The sequence below is a fragment of the Microcaecilia unicolor genome, chromosome 1 (genome assembly GCF_901765095.1).
Source record: "Microcaecilia unicolor chromosome 1, aMicUni1.1, whole genome shotgun sequence".
NCBI classification, from domain to species: Eukaryota; Metazoa; Chordata; class Amphibia; order Gymnophiona; family Siphonopidae; genus Microcaecilia; species Microcaecilia unicolor.
The window spans coordinates 768,604,645-768,628,131 of NC_044031.1; the positions used below are offsets into that span (position 1 = coordinate 768,604,645).

The 23,487-nt window shown below is 44.7% G+C and overlaps 1 protein-coding gene across 2 annotated transcripts in view; it reads left to right on the top strand.

Moving 5' to 3' along the window:
- The first annotated feature begins 1,145 nt into the window (after nt 1–1,145).
- Nucleotides 1,146–23,487, top strand: part of GLCE (glucuronic acid epimerase) — a 36,351-nt gene continuing 14,009 nt past the window's right edge. The window contains exons 1-3 of one of the 2 annotated variants that reach the window (XM_030189814.1): nt 1,146–1,177; nt 9,707–10,305; nt 22,532–22,771. In XM_030189814.1, the coding sequence (XP_030045674.1) occupies nt 9,720–10,305; nt 22,532–22,771 (826 nt within the window). In that variant the 5' untranslated portion in view covers nt 1,146–1,177; nt 9,707–9,719. Of the gene's footprint in view, nt 1,286–9,706; nt 10,306–22,531; nt 22,772–23,487 lie in introns of both variants that reach the window. The other variant, XM_030189815.1, reaches the window with a different exon arrangement.

A 23,487-nucleotide genomic window follows, 5' to 3' on the forward strand; every position in this document is an offset into this window, starting at 1 on the left:
TTAATCCGCAAACAAACCTTTTCCGGAGATGGAAGGCGGTAGAACGAGAGGGCATGAAATGAGATTGAAGGGGGGCAGACTCAAGAAGAATGTCAGGAAGTATTTTTTCACGGAGAGGGTGGTGGATGCTTGGAATGCCCTCCCGTGGGAGGTGGTGGAGATGAAAACGGTAACGGAATTCAAACATGCGTGGGATAAACATAAAGGAATCCTGTGCAGAAGGAAGGGATCCTCAGGAGCTTAGCCTAGAATGGGTGGCAGAGCTGGTGGTTGGGAGGCGGGGCTAGTGCTGGGCAGACTTATATGGTCTGTGCCAGAGCCGGTGGTGGGAGGCAGGGATAGTGCTGGGCAGACTTATACGGTTTGTGCCAGAGCTGGTGGTGGGAGGCGGGACTGGTAATTGGGAGGTGGGGATAGTGCTGGGCAGACTTATAGGGTCTGTGCCAGAGCTGGTGGCGGGACTGGTGGTTGGGAGGCGAGGATAGGGCTGGGCAGACTTATACGGTCTGTGCCAGAGCTGGTGGTTGGGAGGCGGGGATAGTGCTGGGCAGACTATACGGTTTGTGCCAGAGCTGGTGGTGGGAGGTGGGACTGGTAGTTGGGAGGCGGGGATAGTGCTGGGCAGACTTATAGGGTCTGTGCCAGAGCTGGTGGTTGGGAGGCGGGGTTGGTGGTTGGGAGGCGGGGATAGGGCTGGCCAGACTTATACGGTCTGTGCACTGAAGAGGACAGTACAAATAAAAAAGTAGCACATATGAATTTATCTTCTCGGGCAGACTGGATGGACCGTGCAGGTCTTTTTCTGCCATCATCTACTATGTTTACTATTAAAACTTGGGGTCCATGGGTCAATTTTATCAGACAATAGAAAAGGTGCCGGTACTCAGTACCCCCAAGTACCCCCTCAAAAAAAGCCCTATATCTAGATGTGTGAAGCTTTGAAATAAATAAAAAGGCTGTGCAATAAGTAAAAGAAAAAACTTCCTTTATGCTGCACCGTTTATGCAAGTGGAACCGACCACCAGGCACAGGCACAGGCAGCCTCTTGTTTTGGGTGAACTAAAGCTCCGCCCACTGGCTTCAGCTCTTACAGCTTCATAGGAACGATCCCTCCCACCTCCTCCTCACGCAACTTCCTGTTTCCGGCAGGGCGGAGCCGCGAGGCCTGAGTTGGAAGGTAGGAGGAGGTCCGGTGGGTCCGACCCGGTCCGCACGGCGTCGTCGGTACCGTCAGAAGGTTCCTGAGCGCGTGGGTTTGAGTCGGAGGTTCCGTCCGGTTCTGGAGGTGACCCGGGGCTTCAGGATTGGCCAGGCAGGAGGGTCAGGGAGTCGGTGCTGTTCCCTGGTCTGTAAAGCCAGGAATTCACTCAAGGCAGTGCAGGAAAAATGAATGAAACATGAGCAATATTCACAGTAGACTGCTTAGACTGTAGGGTAAAAGCAAACATGAAACATGCAGATGGGTACAGCGCTGCGTAACCCTAGTAGCGCTTTAGAAATGTTTAGTAGTAGGAGACTAAGAACACTTAGAAAGTGACTAAAGAAAGTTCCAAAGAGTAACATAGTAAATGACAGCAGATAAAGACCTGCAGGTCCATCCAATCTGCCCAACAAGATAAACTCATTTTATATGGTATGTGATACTTTATACCTGGGTTTGATTTGTCCTTGTCATTCTCAGGGCACAGACTGTAGAAGTCTGTCCAGCACTGTTCTTGTACTAAAAGTTCTGAAGATTCTGGAATCCTAAAGAGTTACAAGATTCCGTAATCCCAATTAGTAGCAACATTCCATGTAGAACCCCAAAGAGTAACATAGTAACATAGTAAATGACAACAGATAAAGACCTTACGGTCCATCCAGTCTGCCCAACAAAATAAACTCATTTTACATGGTATGTGATACTTTATACCCGAGTTTGATTTGTCCTCGTCTTTCTCAGGGCACAGACCGTAGAAGACTCGTGTACTAAAAGTTCTGAAGATTCTGGAATCCTCAAGAGTTACAAGATTCTGGAATCCCAATTAGTAGCAACATTCCATATAGAACCCCAAAGAGTAACATAGTAAACGACAGCAGATAAAGACCTTACGGTCCATCCAGCCTGCCCAACAAGATAAACTCATTTTATATGGTATGTGATACTTTATATGTATACCTGAGTTTGATTTGTCCTTGTCATTCTCAGGGCACAGACCGTAGACGTCTGCCCAGCACTGTTGTACTAAAGGTTCTGAAGATTCTGGAATCCTAAAGAGTTACAAGATTCCTGGATCCCAATTAGTAGCAACATTCCATGTAGAACCCCAAAGAGTAACATAGTAACATAGTAAATGACGGCAGATAAAGACCTTATGGTCCATCCAGTCTGCCCAAAAAGATAAACTCATTTTACATGGTATAATGTGATACCTGAGTTTGATTTGTTCTTGCCATTCTCAGGGCACAGACCATAGAAGTCTGCCCAGCACTGTTCTTGTACTAAAAGTTCTGAAGATTCTGGAATCCTAAAGAGTTACAAGATTCCGGAATCCCAATTAGTAGCAACATTCCATATAGAACCCCAAAGAGTAACATAGTAAATGACAGCAGATAAAGACCTATACGGTCCATCCAGTCTGCCCAACAAGATAAACTCATTTTACATGGTATGTGATACTTTATACCCGAGTTTGATTTGTCCTTGCCATTCTCAGGGCACAGACCATAGATGTCTGCCCAGCACTGTTCTTGTACTAAAAGTTCTGAAGATTCTGGAATCCTAAAGAGTTACAAGATTCCCGAATCCCAATTAGTAGCAACATTCCATGTAGAATCCCAAAGAGTAACATAGTAACAAAGTGAATGATGGCAGATAAAGACCTTACGGTCCATCCAGTCTGCCCAACAAGATAAACTCATTTTACATGGTATGTGATACTTTATACTTGAGTTTGATTTGTCCTTGTCATTCTCAGGGCACAGACCGTAGAAGTCTGCCCAGTACTGTTCTTGTACTAGAAGTTCTGAAGCTAACGTCGAAGCCCCTTAAAATTTACACTCCAGCCCATCCCTATCTATTCAGTCACAATCAGGGCGTAGAGTGTAGAATTCTGCCCAGGTCCCATTTTGCTTCCCAAGTACCAAAGTTGCCACCCAATCTCCACTAAGATTTCACGGAACCATTCCTTCTAAACAGGATTCCTTTGTGTTTATCCCAAGCATTTCTGAATTCCATTACCGTTTTCATCTCCACCACAGAGAGACGCTTAAATATTATCTGAAGTAGGGTAGGAGTGGCTAAACGTGTCCTGCTGAAATATGTGCAGTCCGTATACTAAATCTGGGCCGTTGTGTTTGTAACGTGAGCATCTTTTGTATTTATCATAGTTACATGTGCACCTCAAAAGGGTGCTCTGACACAGCTGTCCTGCTTTGCTCTTCCACTGTGCAGGAACCAGTAAGGGACCACAGTTCTACTGAGGCTGCTGATTGTGTTGTCCCAGCTGTGTTGGTGCTGTGAGTAGGTTTCAGACTCTCAGGCTGGTAATAATGCATGGGCCGGTACTTCCTTCTGCTTATTTTTGCATCTGCCTGACTTGCCATTACAAATGGGGCGAGGTGCTCAGCAGTAGCACAGCAGGTTCTCACTGCCCATCTAAGTCAGGTGACATTGGCAAAGGGCTAAATACTAGGAACGACAGAGAGACGGGGGGGGGGGGGGGGGGGACAGAAGCTAAGGAAGAGGGGTAAAAACTAGAGGGCAAATGCTGAGGAAATGGGGAGAGGTACAGAACAGGTGAGGAAGAGACGGAGCCAAGGAATTATCTATTTACTACTGTTATCATTTCTATAGCGCTACTAGACGTACACAGCGCTATACACAAAACATGTAAGAGACCGTCATTGCTCGAGAGCTTATAATCTAATCAAGGCAGACAAACAGGACAAATAAGGGAAAAGCTTAAGGTGGGAATGATAAAACAGACATGGGTACTGAACGAGTGACTATGAGTTAGGAGTTTAAAAGCAGCCTCAAAAAGGTGGGCTTTAGGTTAGATTTGAAGACGGCCAGAGATGGAGCTTGACGTACCGGCTCAGGAAGTCTATTCCAGGCATATGGTGCAGCAAGATAAAAGGAACGGAGTCTGGAGTTAGCAGTGGAGGAGAAGGGTGCAGATAAGAGAGATTTACCCAGTGAACGGAGTTCCCGGAGAGGAATGTAGGGAGAGATGAGAGTGGAGAGGTACTGAGGAGCTGCAGAGTGAATGCACTTATAGGTCAATAAGAGGAGTTTGAACTGTATGCGGAAACGGATAGGAAGCCAGTGAAGTGACTTGAGGAGAGGGTTAATCTCATCATAACGACTCTGGCGGAATATTAGTCGTGCAGCAGAATTTTGAACAGATTGAAGAGGAGAGAGATGGCTAAGTGGGAGACCTGTGAGAACCAAGTTGCAATAGTCTAAGCGAGAGGTGAGAAGAGTGTGGATGAGGGTTTTGGTAGTGTGCTCAGAAAGGAAGATGAGATTGATTGTATGGTAACGCAAAGCAAGATGAATAAAGGAGTGAGACGGAGGTATTGGTGAATGTCTAAAGATAAGATCCAATAGACTCTAATTACATCTTATGTTTCATATTTACTACTGATTAATTGTTATTCATATCCTACTTCAATACCCATCGCTGTTTAACTGTTGTTTTCTATTCTGCTAAATTTGAAAAATTGTTCTTCTTGCATTGTAACTTACTACAATGTTTTTGTAAGCCACTTTGAGCCTGCTATCAGTGGGAAAAGGTGGGATACAAATGTGATAAATAGGTGACAATGAAAGAAATGGATGGAAGCTGACGAGAGAACTCCTGATAGGATCCAGGGTGAAGGGAAAGGGTTAAAGGACCGCATATTGGATATGAAGAGAGGGAAGAAGAGGATGGAGAGGTCTGTAGGTGAGAAATGTTGGATTTGAAAGGGGGAAGGAATCCAGGGACATAATGTTGGGACAAAAGGATGAGTAGAGGGGAGATCATAGAAGAAACGGGTATGCAAATCTCTAATGCGGATTCACTGTGAATATCCTCAAAACCTGACTGACTTCGGGACGGGTTTGGGAACCTCTGTTGGGGGAAGGAACCTACTACCTACCTATTGTAACTTGCCTTTAGCGTAGACTTAGAAAGGCAAACAAAAATGAAACTCCCTCATTGAAGGAAAATATGAGGAAAAGCGTATCAGAGAGAGAGTGAGCCCCCGAGCCAGAAATACCAAGAATTGGAAACTAAATTTCCCCTGTACATTTGATATGTTGAAAACAGCCAGACTTTGACAACGAATTTGGCTTTGTCCAAATACCTGGCAACATCTACCAAAATAGATTCCTTACCTTAATAATGGTTTATGGACTCTACCTCTGGGAATTTGTCCAAACATGTTTTAAACACATCCTCCAGCAATGAGTTCCAGAGCTTAACTGTGTTTTGAATATGCTACTTAGGAATTTCAGGTACCTGACAGTGATCTGTCTTCATTTGCATGCCAGCAGGCTGTGAGAAGTTGTGGTCAGTCTCTTCACTTTGCCCTCCTCAGTCCTTTTTTAAAGCGTAAGCTGTACTGCAGAGAAGGGCCTGCTGGGGAATAAGTGGCAGAGCTATGGAGGGAACTTCTGGCAACCTGCTTTAAAGGCCTGGAAAGTCTCAATCCTTAGTTTCCACGTACAGCCAAACGTTTTGCCGTCTGGCACGAGCTTTTCATACCACAATACACCCATTTGTCATGTGAGAAACACCATGTTCTCAATGGTGAAAATCTGAACCTTTATTGAAGTCCATTAAGCAGCTCTGGTTGGGCCAGTTACAACAAGGCAGCATTGCCACATGTTAGGGGAAAGAGTGGACACGGGCGGTGGTACCTTAGTTTGATTCCTCACCAGTTTTTCAGTAGCTGAGAGACCTGGATGGGAGCGGGGTGGGGGAGTCTTTGGTTTTTTTATAGTATTGAGTAGTGTGAAGGAGTGGCTGGGGGAACTGGGTTCAATTCCCACTGCAGCTCCTTGTGACTCTGGCCAAGTCACTTAACCCTCCTTTGCCCCTGGTACAAAATACGTACCTGAATATATGTAAACCACTTTGAATGTAGTTACAAAAACCTCAGAAAGGTGGTATATCAAGTCCCAATTCCCTTTCCTCCTTTCCCTTATGACATCACAATATCAGAAGTGAGCCAAGTATCGGGCAATCAAGCCATTGTGACATCACTGATGAGGTTGGCTCTTATTGGTGGAATGAGTGGAGGCGTAGCCTAGTGGTTAGTGTAGTGGACTTTGATCCTGGGGAACTGTATTGGGCAATCAAGCCATTGTGACATCACTGATGAGGTTGGCTCTTATTGGTGGAATGAGTGGAGGAGTAGCCTAGTGGTTAGTGCAATGGACTTTAAGCCATTGTGACATCACTGATGAGGTTGGCTCTTATTGGTGGAATGAGTGGAGGCGTAGCCTAGTGGTTAGTGCAGTGGACTTTGATCCTGGGGAACTGTATTGGGCAATCAAGCCATTGTGACATCACTGATGAGGTTGGCTCTTATTGGTGGAATGAGTGGAGGAGTAGCCTAGTGGTTAGTGCAGTGGACTTTGATCCTGAGTTCGATTCCCACTGCAGCTCCTTGTATATAAGATATAAACCACTTTGATTGTAACCATAGAAAGTCAGTGTCTCAAATCCCACCAATCATCTAGGGTGTTAGGCATGTTACTCAATTCAAGTCATTGGAACCTCAGCTAAATAATCTTATTTAGAGTCTTCTTCAGGCTCAAACAACCGCATTCCATTAGGTCATTTTTTCATGAAGGCGAGAGGTAGCAAGAGAGTGGATGAGAGTTCGGGTGGTGTGCTCAGAGAGGAAAGGCGGATTTTGCTTCTAGGGTTCTAGTTCAAGCCACAATTCTTCCACAACTTGATTATTGCAATTTGTTATACTCTTTGATTGCTACTAAATTGCATTCTGAGTTTCAGTTGTTAAAACACTGTTGCTAAATTGATCTTCGGCTCTGGTAAATTTTGCTAAAGTTGATTCAGATGGGTGTTGAGTTTGCTTGTTTTAAGACAACTCATTATATATACCATGCAGCAAAGGTGTTTGTTGCGTCCTTTGACTTACTACTACTATTTAGCACTTATATAGTGCTACAAAGCATACGCACAAACATAGAACAAAGACAGTCCCTGCTCAAAGAGCTTACAATCTAATAGACAAAAATAAAGCAAACAAATCAATTAATGTGTAGAGGCTTATTTCTTAGACTCCTAGTATTTGCATATAGACATTTCAGAGTATGTTTGTTGTTCCTATTTGCATGATGCTTAGAACTTGACACTATTGATTTGCCATCTTTTGTCTGATCTATAGTTGTATTTACAGACACATTTTTCATCTACTGAAGGGTACAGTATTTCTCTTGTGCCACCACTGTGTTTTGACATGCCCTATGTTTCTGCTTGTGTTATTGCTTATACTCAACACGTTTTGCTTTTAAAGCAATGCTGGGAAGCTCATTTGTTTCAAGCTAGAGTGTTTTGGAACAGACTTCCATCCTCTTACTCTTTTCTATTCTTTAAATGTGTTATTGTTTGTTGTTCCTTTTGTAGTGGAATTCTTTGTAATTCTCAACATTGTACCTTGGAGTCTTCTCTGTTACACTGCTTTGAACTCATGAGGATTAGGCAGATTATAAGTGTCATTTGTGACTTTTTCTGCTCCGTACTTTATTCTCTGGGGTTTTCTTTTCCCTTCTATTTATCTAAGTATCGGAATTGCAGTTATAATGGCTGAAATACATTTGTTTATATGGTGGATCGAGGAGTACATAGTATTTTCCTACACCTTATGGTTCCCACACTCTGCTTGATAATTAATTTCTAGTATTTTTATCATTATCTGATCTACTTCCTGCCTCCAGTTCCTAAGCTTTGGTCAGAGATAATTCATCGTGTTGGACTCGGCCATCGTGCTCATTCACTCACAGCCTCTTGTCTTGTGATTTGTCATCTTAATGTACAATTAACTGGTTGACAGCAGGTAAGTATTTGTTATATTGGGAATGGAAGAAAATTTGAAAGGCAGGGACTGTAATGAATGTATTTCTCAAGTAGACGTGGTAAGAAGATTATGTTAAAATGACGGATTCTCATTTTCTGATATGGGATGATATTACCTGTTTTTCCAAAAGATAGTGTTACACCTTTATAAGCTCAGGACACAGCAGCAGAAAAATGTGACTTGTCTGATTACATAAGTACATAAGTATTGCCATACTGGGAAAAACCAAAGGTCCATCGAGCCCAGCATCCTGTTTCAAACAATGGCAAGGCCAGGTCACAAATACCCGGCAAGATCCCAAAAAAGTACAAAACATTTTATACTGCTTATCCCAGAAATAGTGGATTGTCCCCAAGTCCATTTAATAACGGTCTATGGACTTTTCGGAAGCCGTCCAAACCTTTTTAAAACTCCGCTAAGCTAACCGCCTTTACCACATTCTCTGGCAACGAATTCCAGAGTTTAATTACACGTTGAGTGAAGAAAAATTTTCTCCGATTCGTTTTAAATGTACTACTTTGTAGCTTCATTGCATGCCCCCTAATCCTAGTATTTGTGGAAAGCGTAAACAGAGGCTTCACATCTACCCGTTCAACTCCACTCATTATTTTATAGACCTCTATCATATCTCCCCTCAGCCACCTTTTCTCCAAGCTGAAGAGCCCTAGCCGCCTCTGCATTTCCTCTTAGGGAAGTCGTCCCATCCCCTTTATCATTTTCGTCGCACTTCTCTGCACCTTTTCTAATTCCACTATATCTTTTTTGAGATGCGGCGACCAGAATTGAACACAATATTTGAGGTGCGGTCGCACCATGGAGCGATACAAAAGGCATTATAACATCCTCGTTTTTGTTTTCCATTCCTTTCCTAATAATATCTAACATTTTATTTGCTTTCTTAGCCACAGCAGCACACTGAGCAGAAGGTTTCAACGTATCATCAATGACGACACCTAGATCCCTTTCTTGGTCCGTGACTCCTAACGTGGAACTTTGCATGACATAGCTATAATTCGGATTCCTCTATCCCACATGCATCACTTTGCACTTGCTCACATTAAACGTCATCTACCATTTAGACGCCCGGTCTCCCAGTCTCGTAAGGTCTTATTTTAATTTTTCACAATCCTCCCGCGATTTAATGACTTTGAATAACTTTGTGTCGTCAGCAAATTTAATTACCTCGCTAGTTACTCCCATCTCTAGGGCATTTACAAATAAGTTAAAAAGCAGCGGTCCCAGCACAGACCCCTGGGGAACCCCACTAACTACCCTTCTCCATTGAGAATACTGACCATTTAACCCTACTCTCTGTTTTCTTTTAACCAGTTTTTAATCCACAATAGGACACTACCTCCTATCCCATGACTCTCCAATTTCCTCTGGAGTCTTTCATGAGGTACTTTGTCAAACGCCTTCTGAAAATCCAGATACACAATATCAACCGGCTCCCCTTTATCCACATGTTTGTTCACTCCTTCGAAGAAATGTAATAGATTGGTGAGGCAAGATTTCCCTTCAATAAATCCATGTTGACTTTGTCTCATTAATCCATGCTTTTGTTCTTTTGTACTTTGTGTTGTATCAATCGCATAATGTGTGAATCATAAACGTTTTCTTTTTTTGTTCGTAGGTATGGTGTGACTATGCGTTGCTTGGCAGCCCGGGTCAATTATAAGACTTTAATCATCATCTGTGCTCTCTTTACTCTGGTGACCGTCCTACTATGGAACAAATGCAGCAGTGACCGAGCCATTCGTTTTCCTTATGACCTCAGCAATGGTTTCCGCGTAGATGGGGTTGAGAAACGTGCCGCTGCGTCTGAAAGCAACAGCTATGGGCTGAATCTAGTGGCTAAGCCGCAGTCGGAGGAAGCGTCGCCACAGGAGCAACAGAAAGCACCTCCCGTGGCTCAGCTGCTGACGGGCAACGGAAACCAAGTTCAGGGCCTCAAGTATGAGGAGATAGACTGTCTGATCAATGAGGATCAAACCATTAAAGGCAGGCGAGAAGCCAATGAGGTCTACCTTCCATTCTCCTGGATAGAGAAGTATTTTGAAGTATATGGAAAAACAGCGCAGTACGATGGCTACGAGAGGTTTGAGTTCTCCCACAGCTACTCCAAAGTGTACACCCAGAGAGCACCGTATCATCCAGACGGAGTCTTCATGTCTTTTGAAGGATACAATGTGGAAGTTCGAGACAGAGTCAAGTGCATAAGTGGCGTGGAAGGTTAGTCATATGTCTTACTTTACCTGAGGGCAATTAATGATAGATGTTCTGTATTAATTGTGGCATTAATAAAACGCCTGTCTCAGGCTCTGCTTAAATCTTTAGTTGTGAAATTCAGCTCCATTTTTGCATTGAAAGTACTGTAACATCGCTAGCGTTTTTTCAGACTGTGTGTGACTGGCACAGTTGCATTGGGAACGGGTGGGATGGGTGTTTGAGTTACCTCAGGCCTTTTCAATAGTAGCCATTGGCGTACCAAGGGGGGGGGGGCGGTCCGCCCCGGGTGCACGCCGCTGGGGGGGTGCCGTGGCCCGCGCCTGCTCCGAGTTCGCTAACTTCGCTCGTTCCCTGCAGCTCTCTCTGTCCCGGAACAGGTTACTTCCTGTTCCAGGGCAGAGGGAGCTGCAGGGAACAAGCAAAGTTAGTGAACTCGGAGCAGGCGCGTGGCGTGCACCCGGGGGGGGGGGGGGGTGTCATTTAGCGGGGGGGGGGGGAGCGTGCTGCACCCGGGGGGGGGGGGGGGCACATCGGCGATCCGCCCCGGGTGCCATCCAGGCCAGGAACGCCCACTGGTAGTAGCTCAAGGGGAGTTACATTCAGGTGCGGTGTATTAGCTTACATTCCGAGACTGTACCTGAGGCACATAAGTGTTGCCACACTGGGTCAGACCAAAGGTCCATCAAGCCCAGCATCCTGTTTCCAACAATGGCCAATCCAGGTCACAAATACCTGGCAAGATCCCGAAAAAGTTCAATATATTTTATGCTGCTTATCCCAGAAATAAGCAGTGGATTTTCCCCCAAATCAATTTAATAATGGTCTATGGACTTTTCCTTTTAGGAAGCCATCCAGACCCTTTTTAAACCCTGCTAAGCTAACCGCCTTTACCACATTCCCTGGCAACAAATTCCACAGCTTAATTACACGTTGAGTGAAGAAAGAGTTTTTCCGATTTGTTTTAAATTTACTACTTTGTAGCTTCATTGCATCCCACTAGTCCTAGTATTTATGGAAAGAGTAAACAAACGACTCACGACTACCTGTTCCACTCCACTCAGTACTTTATATAGACCTCTATCATATCTCCCCTCAGCCGTCTTTTCTCCAAGCAGAAGAGCCCTAGATGCTTCAGCCTTTCCTCATAGAGAAGTCGTCCCATCCCCTTTATCATTTCTATCACTCTTCTTTGAACCTTTTCTAATTCCGATATATATATATTTTTTGAGATAAGATGACCAGAACTGAACACAGTACTCAAGATGAGGTCGCACCATGGAGCAATACAGAGGCATTATAATATTTTGGTTCTTATTCACCATCCCTTTCCTAATAATTCCTAGCATCCTGTTTGCTTTCTTGGCCGCCTCCGCACACCGAGCAGAAGATTTCAGCCTATTATCTACAACGACATCGAGATCTTTTTCTCGGTTGCTGACCCCCAAAGTGGACCCTAGCATTAAGTAACTATGATTCGGATTATTCTTTCCAATGTACATCACCTTGCATTCGTCCACATTAAATGTCGTCTGCCATTTGGATGCCCGGTCTTCCTGCAATATTTCACAGTCCGCTCATATTTTAACAACCTTGAATAGTTTTGTATCATCTGCAAATTTAATCACCTCACTCGTTCCGATTTATTTCCATACCATTTATAAGTATATTAAATAGCACCAGTCCTGATCCCTGTGGCACTCCACTGTTCACCCTCCTCCATTGAGAGAAATGACCATTTAACCCAACCCTCTATTTTCTGTCCAATAACCAATTCCTATTCCACATCAGAACCTTGCTTCCTATCCCATGACTCTTTAATTTTCTCTGGAGTCTCTCAAGAGGAAATTTATCAAAAGCTTTCTGAAAATCTAGATATACTATATCAGCTGGATCACCTTTATCCACCTGTTTATTCATTCCTTCAAAGAAATGAAGCAGATCGCTGATGGAAGACTTCCCCCATGCTAACTCTGTCCCATTAAACCATGTTTGTCTGTGTTTCTTAATTTTATTCTTTATTATAGTTTCCACTGTTTTGACCGGGACTAACATCAGGCTTACCAGTCTGTAATTTCCCGGATCACCCCCGGAACCCTTTTTAAAAATTGGCGTCACATTGGCCACTCTCCATTCTTCAGGTACTATGGATGATTTACCGACAGGTTACATATTACTAACAGCAGATTAGCAGTTTCATGCTTGAGTTCTTTGTGTACCCTTGGATGTAGTCCGGGTGATTTACTACTCTTTCATTTGACAGTTTGGCTCAGTACATCTTCTAGGTTCACTGAGATTTCTTTCAGTTCCTCCGAATCATCAGACTTGAAAACCATTTCCGCTACAGGCAGGTCCCTTACATCTTCTTCCGTAAAGACTGAAGCAAAAAATTCATTCATTTTCTCCGCTAAGACCTTGTCCTCCCTGGACGCCCCTTTTGCTCCTTCGTGATCCAACGGTCCCACGGATTCCCTTGCAGGCTTTCTGCTTTTCGTGTACCTGAAAAGTTGTTGTTGTTGTGAGTTTTAGCCTCAAGTGCTTATGTTGCTTCTTATTTTCTTCATTTGGGTCCTTTTTCCATTCTCTGAAGGATATTCTTTTGACTGTAACAGCCTCTTTCACTTCACCTTTTTAACTATGATGGCTGACGTCTTCTCTTCTTTCTACCTTTGCAAACGTGTGGAAGGCATGTGGTCTGGGCTTCCAGGAGGGTATCTATATATATATAAAAAGCCTCACTTCAGTTATTGGAAAAGTAATGGAAGCCATGCTGAAGGAAAGGATAGTGAATTTCCTGGAAGCAAATAAGTTGCAAGATCCGAGACAACATGGTTTCACCAAAGGGAAATCGTGCCAAACGAATCTCATTGAATTCTTTGACTGGGTGACCGGAGAATTAAATCAAGGACGTGCTGTGGACGTCATCTACTTAGATTTCAGCAAGGCTTTTGACACGGTTCCCCACAGGAGGCTCTTGAATAAACTAGACGGGCTGAAGATAGGACCCGAAGTGGTGAACTGGATTAGGAACTGGTTGACGGACAGGCGCCAGAGGGTGGTGGTGAATGGAGTTCGCTCGGAGGAGGGAAAGGTGAGTAGTGGAGTGCCTCAGGGATCGGTGCTGGGGCCCATTCTGTTCAATATATTTGTGAGTGACATTGCCGAAGGGTTATAAGGTAAAGTTTGCCTTTTTGCAGATGAAACCAAGATTTGCAACAGAGTGGACACCCCGGAGGGAGTGGAAAACATGAAAAAAGATCTGAAGAAGCTGGAAAAATGGTCTAACGTTTGGCAATTAAAATTCAATGCGAAGAAATGCAAAGTGATGCACTTAGGGAGTAGAAATCCAAGGGAGGCGTATGTGTTAGGTGGGGAGAGCCTGATAGACACGGATGGGGAGAGGGATCTTGGGGTGATAGTATCTGAGGACCTGAAGGCGATGAAACAGTGCGACAAGGCGGTGGCCGTAGCGAGAAGGTTGCTAGGCTGTATAGAGAGAGGTGTGACCAACAGAAGAAAGGAGGTTTTAATGCCCCTGTATAAGACGTTGGTGAGGCCCCACCTGGAATATTGTGTTCAGTTTTGGAGGCCGTACCTTGCGAAGGATGTTAAAAAAATGGAAGCGGTGCAAAGAAAAGCTACAAGGATGGTATGGGAATTGCGTTCCAAGACGTATGAAGAGAGACTTGCTGACCTGAACATGTATACTCTGGAGGAAAGGAGGAACAGGGGTGATATGATACAGACGTTCAAATATTTGAAAGGTATTAATCTGCAAACGAATCTTTTCCAGAGATGGGAAGGCGGTAGAACAAGAGGACATGAAATGAGATTGAAGGGGGCAGACTCAGGAAAGATGTCAGGAAGTATTTCTTCACGGAGAGGGTGGTGAAGGCTTGGAATGCCCTCCCGCGGGAGGTGGTGGAGATGAAAACGGTAATGGAATTCAAGCATGCGTGGGACAGGCATAAAGGAATCCTGTGCAGAAGGAATGGATCCACAGAAGCTTAGCTGAAATTGGGTGGCGGGGGGAAGAGGGGTTGGTGGTTGGGAGGCTAGGATAGGGGAGGGCAGACTTATACGGGGTCTGTGCCAGAGCCGGTGATTGGAGGCGGGACTGGTGGTTGGGAGGCGGGAAATACTGCTGGGCAGACTTATACGGTCTGTGCCCTGAAAAAGACAGGTACAAATCAAGGTAAGGTATACACATATGAGTTTATCGTGGGCAGACTAGATGGACCGTGCAGGTCTTTTTCTGCCGTCATCTACTATGTTACTATGTTACTGTGTTATAAAACTCACCCTCAACGTTCTGAAGACACTGTCGTCAGTGAAGCCAAGCCCTGACTTCCTTCGAAAAGGTTCGAAGGTTCGTGGTGGTGAAGCCACCAAAATCGCTCCGGGCCCAGCCCTCGAGGGCGGAGCAATGGCCGAACAATGAAGGGGTTGGCAGGGAGGGAGGCGGGGGGTGGGAAATCGCTACGGGCCCCGCCCTCGAGGGCGGAGCAATGGCAGAACAACCAAGGGGTTGGCAGGGAGGGAGGGAGGCGGGGGGGTGGGAAATCGCTACGGGCCCCGCCCTCGCGTCAAACGTCATGACGTTGAGGGCGGAGCAATGCCACAACAACGAAGGGGTTGGCGGGGGGGGGGCGTTGCTGACGAAAACCTTGCTAGCGCCATTTTCATTTGCTCAGAAACGGGCCTCTTTTACTAGTTTTTAAATAATTTCCATGCCTGATTTAGTGTCCTAACCTTTGCAGCTGATTTTCAGCTTCTTTTTAACCAGTTTTCTCATTTTATTATAGTCACCCTTTCAAAAATTAAATGCAGCTATGGGTTCATCCCAGATAGTAACTCAAACTTGATCATGTTATGATCACTGTGTCCCAGGGTCCCAACACCGCCACCTCTTGCACTCTGCCCTGCACCTCCACCAAGGACCAGATCCAGAATGGCTCCCCCTCTTGTCAGTTCCTGGACCATTTTATCTCCCCGGCACTCCCTGATGTAACATTTATCCAGTCAATATTGGGGGAATAGAAATCACCCATTATTATAGTGTTGCCCAATTTGCCAGCTTTCCAAATTTATGTAAACATTTCTTCATCTGTCTGTTTTGATTTGAAGAACCACAATACTGTCCCTTTTACGTCATTCTGGAGGGTCAGCTTCAAGAATCATTATTCCAATAAACAATACGCAGATGTTGTCACAGCTGGCCACCTATTACATCAACCAGGTTGGCAGGGGAATTTCCTGCAGACCTTGGCAAAATCTTGCCAAGTCATTCATTAAGACCTTACAGCATGTCTTTAGTCTGTAGTTCAGTAGGCTCTTGCAAGGAAGTTTTAATTAGCCAGATTCTGTATTGTAATGTCATATATTTAAAGAAAAGTCCAGAAGCATAGTTCTGGGATCAAACTTAAAATATAAACGTAGGGTACCTGGATTCCAAATGCTGCCTTTGACCTGTGGTGATGGTCTTGTGGCTTTATTTCTAGGGGTCAAACTGCCAAATATGGAGCACTAAATTAACTCTTTCCTTGCCAGAATTAGGATTCTGACCCAAAGAATTGACTAAAAATAATCTTCAAGAACAAGGGAGGATGTGGTAACAGTGGTTAGTGTATCTCCAATATGGAAAGCAAACAGAGCAGATCGTTGAAAGACCAAAATATATTGGTCTTTCAACGATCTGCTCTGTTCGTTATACTACAGAGTACTGCCCTGTAGAAGGTGTTACCCCTAGGTTTCTTTGAGACTGGAGTGCATAGGGCATGTTTCTGTAGGAGTAAAGCACAGACAAGTGGACCCTGAGGAATGGTAGATATGTGCAGGGGCTGGACCTTATGTTCCTCTCTGCTTGCAGTAGGATTGACCCACAGAGCTCCTGGAGCTAGGGTAGGACAAGGCTGAAGATGGGGAAATGTATGGCTGTGTCATGTGTTTCAATTGTCCAAGGTTTGCTGCAGTATGTGAAAAGGGCAGAACTCAGTGTTGACCCTAAGTAAGTAGGTATTCAGCAGTTTGTATCTTACAAAAGGAAGAGCTATGAGTCCATGATCCCTAGTTTGTTTTAATATGGAGAGCTGTGCGCATAGTCTGAGATTAGAAGTTCTGCCATAGTTCTAAACACAGAATGACAGTAGAAAGCCTGCCCGTGTGACAGTGGTGTAGCAAAAGGGGGGGGGGGGGCGGTCTGCCCCGGGTGTCAGCTCAAGGGGGGTGCTCCCTGCCAGCTCCCCCCCCCCCCAGGTGCAGCACGATGACACCCCCCCCCTCGGCGCATGAACACCCCCAGACCCAGTGCCTACCCTCCTCAAGTCCGTCCAACCAGCTACCGCACCCTCCCTTTCAAGAAATCTCGGACGCTGTGGCGAGGCGCAGCGCCTCGCGCCTGCATGTAAAAGAAGTGTGGATCGTCTCATCGGGCTTTCCCTCACTCTGTCCCGCCCTCTGCTGACGCAACTTCCTATTTCCGCAAGGGCGGGACAGACAGCGTGAGAGAAGGCCCGATGAGACGATCCACACTTCTTTTACATGGAGGCGCTGCGCCTCGCCTCGCCACGGCTTCTGAGATTTCTTTAAAGGGAGGGTGCAGGAGCTGGTTGGACAGAGTTGAGGAGGGTAGGCACTGGGTCAGGGGGGTGTTGATGTGCCGAGGGGGGGGGGAATGTCATTGTGCTGCACCCGGAGGGGGGGGGTGCAACGGCGAACCGCTCCGGGTGGCAGCCCCCCTTGCTATGCCACTGCTGTGTGAACTGTATCTAAAGCTGTACCTCATGGATAAAAGGATACCAAAGGAATTGGTCTCTATCTCAATGACTGAGTGAGAAGTTGGGCTTTGTCTATCATAACTGTCCTGTAGGAGGTGATATAATTACATGTTTTTTTTCATCCAGATAGATCAGTCCATACCAGTGGGTTGTCCTTTCCTGACCAGTTTATAGTTAGTTTATTAACATTTGCTAAACAGAACTAAGCGGTGTACAGGCTGGAAAAGGAAAATAGATCCATTATTCAAAAGGAAAGAAACAAATCCATTAAAACAAAAATAAAAAGAGAGTGTTAAAAGAAAAGACAAAAATGATATAAAAGAACAGAGCAAGCTGCTTGCCAGCTCAGTCAGTCAGAACTTCCACAGGCTTGTTGGAACAGGTAGAGAGTCTGAACTGTTCCAGTATAAGAGCTGGTGCCTGCTAGCATCCTTCAGTATTGCGGTTGTCCAAGAAGTACAGGACCCAGTATTTCTCTTCCTTCAGCAGATGCTGTAAGTAGATCCCTGAATGGCAGCCTTCATCTCTGGTTCTGGTCTGTAGTTGCTTCTGGGGTTCAGATCAAAGTCAATACCCCAGTTTCCAGTCTCTCACCTGACGACCTTCATGCCAATGTGGTGCCGATTTTTAAAAAGGGTTCTAGGGGTGATCAGGGAAATTACAGACTGGTAAGCCTGACATCGGTGCCAGGCAAAATAGTGGAAACTATTATAAAGAATAAAATTACAGAACACGTAGACAAACGTGGTTTAATGGGACAGAGTCAGCATGGGTTCAACCAAGGAAAATGTTGCCTCACCAATTTGCTTCATTTCTCTGAAGGCGTGAATGAACATGTGGATAAAGGTGAGCAGGTTGATGCAGTGTATCTAGATTTTCAGAAAGCTTTTGACTAAGTTCCTCATAAGAGACTCCTGAGAAAATTAAAGACTCGTGATAGGAGGCAACGTTTTGGTGTGGATTACGAATTGGTTATTGGACAGAAAACAGAGGATAAGGTTAAATGGTCATTCCTGTCAATGGAGGAGGGTGAATAGTGGAGTGCCACAGGGATCTGTATTGCTATTTAACATTTATAAATGATATAGAAATCGGAAAGATGAGTGAGGTGATTAAATTTGCAGATAACACAAAACTATTCAAGGTTATTAAAACATGAGTGGACTGTGAAATATTGCAGGAAGTCCTTAGGAAATTGGAAGACTGGGCATCCAAATGGCAGACGAAATTTTAATGTGGACAAATGCAAGGTGATGCAGATTGGAAAGAATAATCTGAATCAGTTACCTGATGCAAGGGTCCAACTTGGGGGTCAGCACTCAAGAAAAAGATCTAGGTGTCATTGTAGATAATACACTTAAGTAGAAAGGTATGGTACATAATACACTGAAATCTTCTACTCAGTGTGCGGTGGTGGCCAAAAAATTAAACAGAATGTTAGGAATTATTAGGAAGGGGATGGTGAATAAGACTGAAAATACTATAATGCCTTTGTATCGTTCTGTGGTGCAACCGCACCTTGAGTATTGCATTCAGTTCAGGTCGACCTATCTCAAAAAAGATATAGCAGAATTAGAAAAGGTTAAAAGAAGAGTGACCAAAATAATAAAAGGGATGGAACTCCTCCCATATGAGGAAAGGCTAAGGAGGTTAGGGCTCTTCAGCTTGGAAAAGAGACGGATGAGGGGAGATCGAGGTCTACAAAATCCTGAGTGGTGTAGAACGAGTAGAAGTAAATCGATTTTTTACTCATTCCAAAAGTACAAAGACTAAGGGACACTCGAGGAAGTTACATGGAAATACTTTTAAAACAAATAGGAGGAACTATTTTTTCACTCAACGAATAGTTAAGCTCTGGAACTCTTTGTCAGAGGATGTGGTAATAGTGGTTAGCGTATCTGGGTTTTTAAAAGGTTTGCACAAGTTCCTGGAGGAAAAGTCCATAGTCTGCTATTGAGACAGACATGGGAAATAACTGCATGCCCTGGAATTTGTAGTATGGAGTGTTGCCATGATTTGGGTTTCTGCCAGGTACTTGTGACCTGGCATGGCCACTGTACTGGGCTCGATGGACCCAGTATGGCTACCCTTATGTTCTTATGTCCTCCCTGCTCCCCCTCCCGATTGTGGGGATTAAACACAATTACTGTGCCTTGTTAGAGGGCAGGTAAAGAGAGGGAAGTACAGATATGACAAATAATGGTAATTTAGCATTCTGGGATTAGATCACAAACTTCCCACTCATGCAATCCAAATTAGAAACAGTGAGAGGAAAGGACACAAGGCTTAGGTATTAGAATAATAGAAAAGTTGTTTTATTAAAGATAACCAGAGACAATACTTATGCAGACTCACCCATAACGATGGTAGAACAATGATTTTGTGTACCTGTCAAGGGGATGATAGCGCATGATACGCAAAAGTTTATTTCTTTATTATTACATTTGTACCCCACGCTTTCCCACTTAAAGCAGGTTCAATTTGTCTTACATAGTAATAGGGATTACAAAGTATTGATAGAGAAAATATAAGTAAGTATAGCAGAATATTAAAAGAGATAGGAAGGGAGAAATGGGCCAGGGTGAGGGAGTAGGAGAGGTATGAGCAAGGGTAGGTGAGCATTGGAGGAGGGGTAGAGGAGGCGGGAGGGGGATGGGACACGAGATAAGCAAATAGAAATTTGGTGGGAGATGTAGCCTAGGTTATAGGACACGACACCCAAAGCAGTTCAACCTGACAGATATAACACTCATGAACACTGGATCTGTAGAAAGTTAGGGACTGAAGACAGAAACTGGTAAGTGGGGCAGCAGCTGAGAACTCGGGCTGGTCAGCAGATGGTACAAGTGGTAGCTCTACCCAGGCAGCTCTCGCGTGAACTGCCCCAGATAACAGCCGGATCAACCCCCACTTCTTACTCTTGCCCTTTTATACCTTTTCCTCAGAAATTGTCATGCATTTGGTGTTTGCCAGTGTTGCGTCTTTGGGGGCTCTTGATGCCTCACATGTTTTCTTCTTGTCCATGAAGGTCCCCAGCACAGTAGTCGTTCTGCCCCTGTTAGCCTTGACGGGTCAGCAGTGTGCTTGAGGCCTATTACAGGAACAAAGCTCTGGACAGGAAGTGACATGGCTAAAGTCATAATGTGGAGTAGTGTTACGTGTTTTGTCTCCTCACCCTTGGGCCACTGCAGGGCGCACGTAGGAAAAAAGAACATTGGTTTTGGTCAGCTTTTATTTCCCGAGAGACGAAGAGAGTGGGAAATAGACCAGGCTGACCAGGAACAAACGAGGAGACTTCAAACGATGGTGAGGTGTTTATTAGTGAAGTCTTTGTGTCTCTGTTATTTCATCATGGGATCTCAGTGTACCTTCACCATATCTAGAAGAAGAAAAGTAAAACCACTTTGGAGCCCTTTTGGCTTGCAATGAGGCGTGTGTTTGTTTGTTTTGCTTGCTAAACTGCTTTCTCCAGCAAACAGATCAAGCGGTTTACATTTTAAAAAATCACATAATATAGAAAAGGAGAAAGTAACGCCATAGTGAAAGGAAAGTGTGCACTCAACCCACTTATACACTCACTGTGGTGAGACCAGGGCTGTCACAGCCAAGTCCTGCTGAGAGCAAGTAGTTCCTGTGCTTATGCCCCAGCCCTGACACCACATTCTTTCTGAGCACTTGTAGTAGAGCAATGCTTCTGGCCTTTTTTGCCCCAGGTGGGCATGCTTTCCGCCCTTGGGCACCATGGAAAGCAGCCTGATTGTAGCGGTGGGGCTTCCACTGCCAGGGAGGAGAATGTCTCTCTGTAGGCGCCAATGTGGAGGGCAGTGGGGGGTTCAGGCCATCATGAACTGCGTCCACAGTTTTATGGCAGGAGATGCGTACAGAGTGGCAGTTACCATCCCCAGTGGTGGCAGGGGATCCAAGTTTGGGGCCCTTGGGGGGGGGGGGGAACAGCGAAAGTGGGGAGGCACTGGCTTATAGAGCCTCTATCCCATCAACCTCTTGTTGGGAGGACTCAAAATAGGAGGACACGAAGACGGAGGAGGAGGAATCCTGTCTTTGGTCAAGGTCTCTCCAGTGGTCGTGCATTTTTTGGATGTTAAGCGAATTTTGTTGCGATTTGCAGATGTTGAATGAGTTTCGGTGTTCTGACCACCTCTTTGTTCTATTGTCTGGTCCACGTAGAGGTTTTCCGGCGTCGAAAGCCACCATTGCTCGCTGGGTTAGGGAATCTATAATCTCTGCTTATATTCTGGCGGGGAAATCTCCACCGGAAGTCTTAAAGGCGCATTCCACGTGGGTGCAGGCCGCCTCCTGGGCAGAAACTAGCATGTTCTCAATACTAGAAATCTGCCAGCAGCTACTTGGGCTTCTCACCTCTCATTTGTGAAGCATTATAGACTTGATGTGGCGGCCCCACAACGATGCAAGCTTTGGGGCTGCAGTCCTCTCTCTCAAGTAGCTGCGGCTTCCCACCCGATTTAGGGATTGCTTGGGGACATCCCACCTATTCCTGGATTCATCTGCTGTTGAAGCTAAGGAAGGAAAAATTAGGACTTACCTGATAATTTTCTTTCCTTTAGTTGCAGCAGATGAATCTAGGGTCCCTCCCTGGCTTCATGCTGTGTATATATATTTGAGGAGCTAAGAAAGAGAAGAGTAACTTGTTTCCTTCGTTAAGGTTGTATTCACTTCAGTTTAGTGAGTGATTTTGTTGTGAGTATAGTTTTGCTTCTGTTTGCTTTGGAATGTGTGATATACTAAAGAGGGAAGGACTTGGGCTCTCTGGGTCACTTCCTTCTTTCAGTGTTCTCTATCTCCACCTGCTAGTAGGCGGATACAACCCACCAGTTCCTGGATTCATCTGCTGCGAATAAAGCGAAAAAAATGATCAGGTAAGTCCTAATTTTTCCATAGCAATACTGAAGGATTCCAGCATTCACCAGCCCTTTTACCAGTGATGACACTGGATAATTTCAGAGTTTGTACCTCCATCTGCTGGTCAGGAAGGGACACAACCCACTGGTATGGACTGGTCTAGCAGGTTTCAAGGAAGGGAAATTAACAAGTATGAATATATTTTTCCTTGTATTTTTATATATTCACTCAAACCATACTCTTTCCCCCTTGTCTGTTATACTCCATTTACTCTAAATCCACTTTTGCCAAACCCAGACCTGATGGTTGACCTGAATAAAAGTGCTATGTTTGAGCATAACAGACTTCTGTGTTTAGGACTCTGAGCTTGCTTGTCTTAGGAGTAGCATACAGTAAATCGATGTTTGGATTTACTGAGACTTTTTTTTCCCCCTATAAATGAAAAATGTAGAGGGGAAGCCATAACAAATCAGGTCCCCAAGTGATGACAAATTGTGAACCCTTGTAAATGTTTTCCAGAGTTGCCATTTCTAAGTATTTGCCCTCTATTAATGTTCTTTGCCTTTTTTTCTTTCTAGGTGTGCCCTTATCCACTCAGTGGGGACCTCAAGGCTATTTCTACCCCATCCAGATCGCACAATATGGGCTAAGCCATTATAGTAAAAATCTCACCGAGAAATCCCCACATGTAGAGGTGTATCAAACGGCGGAAGACAAGGACAATAGCAACAGTGAATGGAGTGTTCCGAAAGGTGGTTCTGTCACCTCATTCTTCGATAAATCTAGGTCCAGTAATGTCAAACAATTTACTGTGCCAGGTGGGTTAATGCAAAATTGATTGCCTTACTTCTGATAAGGGTGGTCCGCATAGAATTTCTGAGCTGTGATAAGTCCAAGCAGGTTCAAACCTGCATCGTGACTCATCTGTTACATTCATGTGTGTTTTAACGATTAGAGGGGCAGGCCGAGAACCAAAGAGCTTCTCTACAACTGTCTTGATGGGGGGGTTTCTGTTCTTCCAGCACTGTATTGGTTGCTTAGCTTTACCATACACCACACAGAGGATTTTCTGTCCTTTGGTTCTTGTGAATATAGGAGGTGAGAGATTGATAAACACATTTCAGGAGATAGACCTTGCGGTGATGGTGTCTGAGGATCTCAAGGTAGTGGCCATGGCCAAATGAATGCTAGGCTGCATCGAGAGAGGTTTAAGCAGCAGAAGAAAGAGGTGCTGATTCCCCTTTACAAGTTATTGGTGAGGCCCCACTTGGAGTTATTGTGTCAGTTTTGGAGGCTGTATCTCGCTAAAGACTTAAAGCAGCAAAAATGTTATGTGATTTGTGTCACAAGAGAATAGGGTTTATCTATCCATTTGACTGTTTTTTTCCGCTGGATCAGTTTGAATGTTTAGATGCCTTTTTATCCTGTGAACATTGGAGTTCTTTTCCTTTCTTTCGATTTTTATATTTTATTTATAAACCTTTCTGACGTTTATTAAGAACCTGAATAAGCCATAAGCCGGATTCCATGCTGA